Here is a 10,466-nt window from a genome sequence, read left to right on the forward strand (position 1 = left end):
ATCGACATACACAAGAAGGTAAGCAAGGACATTATGATGATTGTACACAAATAAAGATGGATTAGCTCTAGATTTGCGAAAGCCAACCGAAAGTAGGAATGTGGTGAGTTCAATGTACCATGCACGTGGTGTTTGTTTGAGGCCATACAGGGATTTTTTTAGTTTGCATACATGTGAGGGATATTGAGGGTGTATGAAGCCAGGTGGTTGTTCCATGAATACTTCTTCATCAAGGGTGCCATGAAGGAAAGCATTGTTGACATCAAGTTGTCTAATTGGCCAGTTTTGAGATAGGGCAATGGAGAGAACGGTACGAATGGTAATCGGTTTAGTAACAGGGCTAAAGGTGTCAAAGTAGTCTTTGCCATATTGTTGGAGAAACCCTTTTGCCACTAGACGAGCTTTGTATTTGTCAATGGTACCATCGGGTTTTCTTTTTATTCTAAAAATCCATTTGCAGCCAATGGAATAATGATTTTTTTGGAACTAGCTCCCATGTACCATTGGTAAGAAGTGCATTAAATTCAGCATCCATTGCTTGACACTAAAGAGGATCTTTGAGGGCTTGAGTGTGTGTGTGAGGTTCAAGACTAGGGGGTATAGGGTGTAACATGGTAGTGTTTACAAAGGAAGGATTATAATATTTTTTTTATTTGGTTTGCGGATGCGAGTGGCTGTGACAGGAGCAGTTTCGGGTGGTTGTATAGGCTGAGGTGTTTGTGGAGTTTGTGGTGTAGGTGTGGTAGGGGATTGGAGGTGTATAGGAGAGTCGGGAAGGGTTGGTGAATGTGGCTGAATTGGAGACGACAGATCAGTAGGTGGAGGTTCATTGGGAATATTTGTGTTGCTGGGCAGATTTGGTAAAGTAGTTTTTATTTGTGGCAGGTTGGGAATATTTATGGTGGGAGAGGTTTCACGGGTAAGGAAGCTGTCGGGTGAGGGTAATGATGTGGATGGCTCAGTGGAGACCGAGGGAAATTCATTGAGTATAAATTCAACATGTCTTGAATGATATAGTTTTTGAGATTCCGGATCATAACATTTGTATGCCGACTTGGAATCGGAATAACCAAGGAATAGGCATGGTTTTGATCGTGGTTATAGTTTTGATGTAGTGTACGTACGTAGCCAAGGATAGCATAAACAACCGAATGGTTTCAATTTGGTATAGTCCGGGCTTTGGTTAAATAGGCATTGGTATGGTGATTTGTGGTCAAGTATGGGTGTAGGAAGTCGGTTGATTAAGTAGGTTGCAGTTTGAAAGGCATGTGACCAGAATTTTAGAGGAAGTTTGGCAAAGTGGAGTAAAGCTAGGCCAGTTTCAACAATATGTTGGTGGCGGCGTTCTGCCACCCCGTTTTGTTCAGGAGTGTGTGGAGGTGTTGTGTAATGAGAAATTCCATGTGCTTGAAGGAAGGGTAAGAGTCCCAAGTACTCACAACCATTGTCACTAAATATAGAAATAATTTGGTGTTGGAAGAACTTTTCAACTAGCGATTTGAAGGTGGGAAAAATGAGTGCAACATCACTTTTTTGTTTCATGGGATAGAGCCAGATATATTTGGTGAAATAGTCTACAAAAATGACATAGTATTTGAAACCATCAATGGATTGTTGTACGGGTCCCCAGACATCGGAATAAAGTAATTGAAGAGGTTATGAGGTGACAAAGGAATTAGAACCAAAAGGAAGTTTATGACTTTTATTGATAGAGCATGAGGAACAATGAACATTGGAATCAAATTTTGAATTTAAACCTAAGCTAGACACAATAGTTTTGAACACTTGCATTGAAGGGTGACCGAGTTTGTGGTGGAGGCTGAGTGGAGAGTTCTTGAATGTGGCATGGATTTGGAGTCTTGGAGATATCTTAGAGGTGTAGATTCCATCAGTTCTCTCTCCTCGCATGAGGCGCACCCCCATGTGCAGATCCTTCACAAAAAAATGAGATGGAAAGAATTCCACCGAAACCATATTAGTATCACATAAACAACCAACAAATACAAGATTGCGTTTTAATCGTGGAACATGTAACACTTTGGACAAAAACAATGATTTTTGAGGTGTATTGATATACGTGTTACCAATATGAGTTATGGGTAAACCTGTACCATCACCGAGAACTATCTCATCAGGTCCTCCATACTCTGACACATTGTGAAGTGTTTGTTTGTTGGAGGTGACATGATTGGAAGCGCCAGTATCGAACAGCCAGGTGGGAGACACCGGATTGGAGGTGGTAACATTGGCAACCGGTGTTGTGGATTTCTCTGTGGTAATGTTGTTTTCCCTAAGAAATCTTGCAAGTTTTCTGCAGTCACGAGTGAGGTGTCCTGGAATGTTACAAAACTGACAGAATTCATTGCTGCGGTTTGGGCGATTTCCTTGAGGGTTGAAACCTGACCAGTTTGAGTTACCCCTGTAGCCTCCTCGTTGAGAGTTATTGTGATAGTTTCGGTTGTTTTGTTGATAGTGTGGCTGATTGCGATTGCCTTGATTGGTCCCTGTTTGTCGAGAAGTATAATTGACAATGGTTGGAACATTGTCAATTGTAGTCACGGATTCTTTGAGGGATCTTTCAAAGTCTGTAAGTTTATCAAATAGTTCCGAATAAGAGATGGGTGTGTCTCTAACCTTGATGGCAGCTGCGATTGTACTGTAGTCATCACCAAGCTGCGAGAGGATGTAGACCATGAGATCCTCTTCTGAAACAGGACTCTGGGCTAGGGCAAGATCATCTGCAAGAGATCACATCTCTTGTATAAATTCAGTAATGGTGCGATTTCCCTTAGGGTTTTTGGCTAATTTCGATTTTAGGGAGATAGTTCTTGACCTGGATGTAGAGGCAAAGCTGGAGAACAGGCGCTGCCAGGCTTCTCGTGCGGTAGTTGCGGATGAGATGAGAGGCTGTATGGACTCCGAACAGCTACCTAGTATCGCACTAAGTAGCATCTGATCTTTCCGAAACTAGAGAAGGTATTCTGGATTTGCAATTGGTTTGTTTTCTTTGTCGCTGATCTGTTTGGGTGGCATGTTGGGTTCACCGAGGATAAAATCTTCATATGCGAGACTGATTATTGTAGTCTCAACTTGTTTACGCCAGACAGGATAATTGTGAGACGTGAGTTTGGTGGTGATATGAGTTGTCGCCGTGACTTGAGTGAATGAATTGGATGAAGACATTGGATAAAGCCCTAGTTGAAGGGATGCAGCTGTGACTTCTGGATCGATTACTCTTCTGAGTTTGAAAGCTCTGATACCATAACAATACGAGGGATATATGAATGTATATTTTGTTCATAAATATTGATTACATACGAGAGGCATTTATAGCCTAAGTCTACTAACTGATCTAAGCTTATATCTAGGAGTAAATACATGAAACTATTCTATGACTTGACTCAGTAACTGGACTAAGTATTTACATTGCAATACTTTAAATATACACGTGAGATACATGCTTTATATAATTAGTTAATAGTTATGAAGATGGAGTTAATGTAGTTTCCATAGGCATTCTCGAATATGAGCTCAACCTCTGCACTCTATTAAACAACATCCTTTTGGTTTCGCTTTGTTCAGTGATGTGTCGGTCCATCATGGTTAGCTTGGATATGATCTCATTGTTTGAGATCATAATAAGTATTTCTTTGGTTGCATTTCCTTAATATTGAACTGGTGAGGATGTTGGAATAGACTTTCTAGGAATCTCAACATTCCTTCTTTGTGAGTTGATAGCTTGAAGTGGAGGTATGGTTTGAGTAGCGGAGATGGATGGAATAGTGCTAGAAGTGGATTTTGGTAAATAAGGCATTTTTAGTGAAAAAATGTGTAAGTGATTGAAAAAATTGAAAAAAAGATAAATGTGATAACACCGCTTGTCCCACGGGTGATACCAAATTGTTTTGGTCAAAAGTTAACAAACAAATTTCATAACCAAATTGGCAAGTGTGGTTTGATGTTTGAAATATGGTAAGTGAAAGTAAAGTGTTTAAGATCTTGAAATGTGCCAAAAATTGTGGTTGTACCCAATATCATGGGAAGAAAACGATAATGTTTAGAAAACTATTTGATAAGTGTAATATTTTGTAATGAAAATAAGTGTATTTGGGACGAAAATAGTGTTATAGTGATTCAGTAAGTGAATTCGTGTAATAAGGTTCGAGATACTAATAAAGGTACCAAGATACCACAAAGTATCTTATCAATTTTGACAATGAAAACAAATTAACAATCCAGGAAGTAAATAATAGAATAAGTTGTTATCAATCAAACAACAATAATTAAATGAAAGTAAATGCAATAACGCAACAAATTACGAGGAAAATATTACGATGGTAGTCTACGATAAGGATTAAATCCAAGATCTTGGAATTGTTCGGTATGTTAGTGCAAATTCAAGATAAAATTAGTAAGTTAAAAATTCTACCCATAACAACGTATATGAGAAACCACATACAATTCGTCTGATATAGCAGGTCAACATAACGCTTCATACATGTGCAATTATGTGTGGTGTTTAGTAATTGCAAAATGAAAAAAGTTTTCAACATATAATGATTGTTGAACTAATCTTACGTAAAGCGTTTAAAAAACCACACCCATCCAATGGTAACAAATAGTAAAATAGTTTAAATCATCTTAGTTGTTTTTCACTATTTCCTATTTTTAATTTGCCATTTTCAAGCAGAAGATTATCACCACTAGATACATTTATGTTTCATGGCTTGAGCAATCCATTAAAATTCCCTATCAGACTCTACTCATCAGTAGTATCAAGACACTTCACCTGACATTATCAACAAATAAAAAATACAACACGTTAAAACAATGCAAAGTAAAGCAACAAAATGTAGATATATCAGATAACTACCTCCCACTCAATCAAAACCATATATATTTTGTGCAATTCTAACACCCTCATGTACACATATTGCCTCCACAACGAAGAATACAGTTGATTATAATGTTTGATATAAAAAAAGCGCAAAAATCAAGAACCAATAAACTATAAGCATGAATGAACATAAAAAAAAAAAAAATCAATAATAACAAACATAATTATGGTATTTCATCTTAACCAAAATGCACAAATCAACAACCAATAAACTATACAAATGAGCAAACATAAACAAATTATTTATTGAAAAGATTGTCCAAAATACATCATTTAAATATGCAAAAATGACAGGTTACAATGACAATTGGAAGATCAAAGACTTTCAATAAACGACCAAATATAACTCGTAACTGCAACCGATCGAAGAGTCTCTCAAAATTGAATGACATGTTGGAAAACAAAAGCTTAGTAGAGATTGTTATAATCAATGAATGTGAGTTAGTGATGCCATGCGGCCTTGCAACGTGGTGCTTTTGACAAATCAATAAAAATTTGTTTAAGTTATTAAGGATATAGATTAAAAATAATAACAAAACAAACGATAAAATGAAGCAAATAACTTTTAATCAAGACAATATATTTATATTAAACATTAAATATTATTATACATATATTGTTCGTCATAGGACAAGAACAATCTGATTAAAGCATTTAAGAAAGAGTTTTTCTTGCAGAAATAGAATGATACATGACCATAGTGACAGTTGAGATGCACTTAAAATAAACGTTCAATAGTCTTTATTGTTCTTCATATCGAAATTTAGTTGTTATGCTTGTGTTGGTGAGTGTCGATATCTTTGGTGACTTTAAGGCAAAACTCCATCAAAGTTTTTGGATCCTCAATGTTTTCATTAAGCTTCTCGTAAGCCAAAGTCCAAGTTACCAAGTGCTTCGATCCTTTTGTGTCTACATGAATAGTCAAGAAGAAGCTCTTGTAATAGTCCATTAGAGTCCCATCAACCACTTTGAAGCACACTAATTTCTCCTCCTTGTCGTTTGCTTCAATCACTTCCTTAGCCGTACAGTCCCTCCCATCTATGTCGTATAACATCATGAAAGAAGAACACATTAAAAAACAATAGGAAAAACTTTAGTAGAAGTTATAAAACATGTCCCTGTTGTTTTAGATTTTGTTAGAACTTTAAAAATGATTATATTATCAATGAGTGCTTAAAGATTAAGGGACTTGAGTACCATGATGATATTTCCAAATAATGACTGATCCAACAGAACCCCATTCACCATCTAGTATATCACAACCTTGGATATTGTTTGGGCACATACTTAATATAGCATATGGTTTGTAGCAAAATAGTTCAAGGAATGCATCTCCATTTGACTCTATCGTTGTTTCCTTAACCAAGTTTCCACTCAGATTCATCTCACTTTCGTTAAAATGCTTATGCTGACTATTGTCGATATCTTTGGTGACGTTGAGGCAAAACTCCATCAAACTTTTTGGATCTTCAACGTTTTCATTAAGCTTTTCGTAAGTCAAATTCCAAGTCACTATGTGCTTCTCTCCCTTTGTGTCGACATGAATAGTCAAGAATAAGCTCTTGTAATAATCCAATAGAGTCCCATCAACCACTTTGAAGCACACTAATTTCTTCTCCCTGTCATTTACTTCAATCACTTCCTTAGCCGTACAGTCCATCCCATCTATGTCGTATAGTATCATGAAAGAAGAAACACATTATAAAACAAAATGAAAAACTTCGGTAGTACTTCTAAAGCATACTCGTTGTTTTTTTTTTTTTTTTTTCTTTTTTTGGAAGTCTGAAAATGATTATATTATCAATGAATGCTTAAAGATTAAGGGACTTAATTACCATGATGATATTTCCAAATAATGACTGATCCCACAGAACCCCATTCACCATCTAGTATATCGCAACCTTGGATACTGCTTCGGCACATATTTGATATATCATATGGTTTGTAGCAAAATAGTTCAAGGAATGCATCTCCATCTGACTTGATCACTATTTCCTTGACCAAGTTTCCACTCAGATTCATCTCGCTTTCATTAAAATGCTTATGCCGGTGATTGTCGATATCTTTGGTGACATTAAGGCAAAAATCCATCAAAGTTTTCGGATCTTCAACATTTTCATTAAGCTTCTCGTAATCCAATTTCCAAGTCACCGAGTGCTTCTCTCCCTTTGTGTCTACATGAATAGTCAAGAAGAAGCTCTTGTAATAGTCCATTAGAGTCCCATCAACCACTTTGAAGCATACTAATTTCTTCTCCGTATCGTATTCTTCAATCACTTCTTTAGCTGTACAGTCACTGCCATCTATGTAAGAAGAAACACATTCAATATCGTATAACATCATGCAAAAAGAAACACATTATAAAACCAAAGGAAAAACTTCAATATTAGTTCTAAAGCATACCCCCGTTGTATTTTTTCCTTTTACTAGAAGTTTGAAAATGATTATATTATCAATAGATGCTTGAAGATTAGAGGACTTACTATGACTATATTTCCAGATAATGACTGATCCGAGAGAACCCCATTTACCATCTAGTATATCACAACTTTGGATACTGGGTGGGCACATATCTGATATCTCGTATGGTTTGTAGCAAAATAGTTCCAAGAATGCATCTCCATCTGACTTGATCGTTGTTTCCTTAACCAAAGTTCCATTAAGAGTCATTTGGTTAGGTGATTGTGGAATCTTAAATTCTGGATGAGGAAAAAACTTACGAGCACATTGGCCTTTATAAAATGAAAATCATTTCCCAAAAATACCACAGAATATGCTTTTTTTTTTATAAAAAAAAAGAGAAGCTGTTCTACAATAACCATGTCAATAGGTAAAAGTAATATGAATAATTATTTACTATTGGGTGGGGCGTGTAGGTTCTCCGAGTTAGGTTACCTTCGGGATGGAAAGCAAACGAGAACGTTACCAGTAGGCTGGAAGCACTTTTGTTTTAAAGTCTCTATAAATATATTATAAACATTAGACTGCCTAAACATTATATGGTGGTTAGAGTTCATGATGTTCCGTCAGTATTCATATTTGTAAGAGAAATATAATATTTTTTTAGCTTTGTTTTACTTAATGTTATTACTATTATTTTTTAAACATTAAAAGAAATTTACCGTTAAATGTGCACATTGATCATCAAGGTTTACTAAAAATGAAGATATGATTAGTGCCATTATTACCGGCAAAACCATGAATATTAAAAGCAACCACACCATGTTGAGATGTAAACGTTTTTAATGGAATTAATTGCGTTATATTATAATTACTACATGATTTTGTTTATCATCAATGGTTTACATGTTTTATTTATCAGAAAATGTGATCACACGCTTTTGTTTGTATTCATTATAAAATGCTAAAAAGAATTATGAGATAACGGCTCTTTAGGATATAGACAAAAAGTTTTTTTCGGCATAATTTGATAGCGAACAAAACAAATAAATTACTAAACAATAATAGATAACACGATTTACTAAAAAAATTTCCGAAAAAACATCTTGATTATTAATTTTTATGATGATTTTATTTATATTCATTAAAATTGTCGTAAAAATATATATTTTTTTTTAATTCACTTAATAATGAATAATGAATATGATTTTTTGGGAATTTTTTCTTATGAATTATCTAAAGATTCATTTTGTTTGTTTATATATATATATATATATATATATATATATATATATATATATATATATATATATATATATATATATATATATATATATATATATATATATATATATATATTAGGTTATAACCCATGTACTACACGGTTGTATTATCAAAATCATAATTATAATTATTTGTTCGTTGATTAGTTTAATTGGAATATTAAAACCTAAAATAAACAAAAATGAGTATTGCATATATTGAAAAGGTTGAATAGGTTTAAACCCGTGGAAACCAAGATTAAGTAATAAAAATATTATTTTATAATTCGGAATTATAAATGAGTAATCAAATATTTATAATTTATTTTACAAAAAGTAGAAAAATTAGCGCTTTCTCACAACAAAAAAGTTTGAAATATCTCTCTATTCTAATAAAAGAATAGGTTTAATCTCCTATTGATAAGTGTCATACAATTAGAACACATCATTAATGTTATATATCCTTATCATGCCACTTGTCAACCTATTAATTATTAATTTCAAATTTCAAATTTTTTCACTCTAATTACATTAAACTAATAATTGATTCTTTTATTAAAATTTCAAATTTTAAATTTTCTCACTCTAATTATATTAAATTAATAACATTAGATTGAAAAATAAAATATATTTAATACATATTATAAGATGCTATAACTTCATGTATTTATTTAAATAAACTATTATAACTTTATATAACTAAAAAATTTCTCTTAAATAATAATTTATTTAAAATAATTAATTAATAATTTTGACTTTTTATATGAAAGTTTAATTAATTTTATAACCGTGGTTCTCACGGGTTATAAACTAGTTAAATATAAAGCAAAATCCAGATATAAAAGGGGTTAGTAACTAATTAAGAAATTCATACAATTATTAATGACTAATCATGGTCGAGGAAAAAAAACATTATTTATAATTCAAAATTGTACTGACCAATCAAATACATATAAAAAAATATATTATTTTTTAAAGGTAAAAGTTTGGTTAGTTTTTTTAAACACAAATTATAAATGTTTATTTGATTTAAATACAAATTTTAATTGTGTATTTGATATTAAGTTCCAAGAGGATTTTACGATAAAAAGAACAAAAAAGCTCAATAACATCTCTTTTTGGCAGCTAATTGATGCAAAAATCTTAAAATCATTAGAGTATGGATATCAAAATCTTGTTTAGAAAATAATATGCTATAATGCCAACCATAATTAAGGAACCGGCATAAATTACTAATTTTTTTGAGTTGTACTACTTTTTCCACTGTCCTCATAGCAAAACGGCTAAAGATTTTTGATGTAATAAAATTTAATTGAAAATTTGCAAATCAATTAAAGACATGAAAACTTTAATAAATCACTAAATAAATATAAATTGTAACAGTTTCCATTGCCTCCATTATGAATTTTAGAACTCCATTCGATCAGTCAAGTTTCAAAAGACATAGTTTCAGCAACATTGTTTCATTTACCTTTCCCCATTTTTGTTAAATCTTCTTCATGTGTAATTCAACTCCTACCCTTCCACATTGACCTGGTCAAGAAGACATGAAAGAATACAACCTATAATAAACTTATATCATGTAAAAATCACTACTTTCTTTGAAACTTTAGTAAAACATGATATATATTATATGGTCCATGGTAGGGGTGTTCAAAAATATCCGCATCCGAAATATCCGATCCGAAATTATCCGAAATTTCGGATATCCGGATTTTCAGATATCCGAATTTCGGATATCCGGTTTCTCGGATTCGGATAGTGAATTTATAAAGTTTCGGATATTTTGGATATCCGATATCCGAAAAAAATAATTTTTCTTTATTTTTTAATATTTTAAAATGAGAAATTAGAAATATTGACAAGCTTAATGGACTAATGTTCCCCACCATTTTCAACTTTTTCGT

At 33.1% G+C, this 10,466-nt stretch overlaps 1 protein-coding gene across 1 annotated transcript; it reads right to left on the reverse strand.

The window, feature by feature from the left end:
* Nucleotides 1-5,479: 5,479 nt before the first annotated feature.
* Nucleotides 5,480-7,649, reverse strand: LOC111890385 (MLP-like protein 28). Its single transcript, XM_023886506.2, has 4 exons — nt 7,381-7,649; nt 6,733-7,200; nt 6,095-6,562; nt 5,480-5,935 (listed from the first exon to the last, which is right to left on the reverse strand). Exons 1-4 carry the CDS (start codon nt 7,565-7,567, stop codon nt 5,661-5,663), a joined length of 1,398 nt encoding a protein of 465 aa, XP_023742274.1. The 5' UTR covers nt 7,568-7,649; the 3' UTR covers nt 5,480-5,660.
* Nucleotides 7,650-10,466: the final 2,817 nt, after the last annotated feature.

Source organism: Lactuca sativa, chromosome 4 (genome assembly GCF_002870075.4).
Source record: "Lactuca sativa cultivar Salinas chromosome 4, Lsat_Salinas_v11, whole genome shotgun sequence".
NCBI lineage: Eukaryota > Viridiplantae > Streptophyta > Magnoliopsida > Asterales > Asteraceae > Lactuca > Lactuca sativa.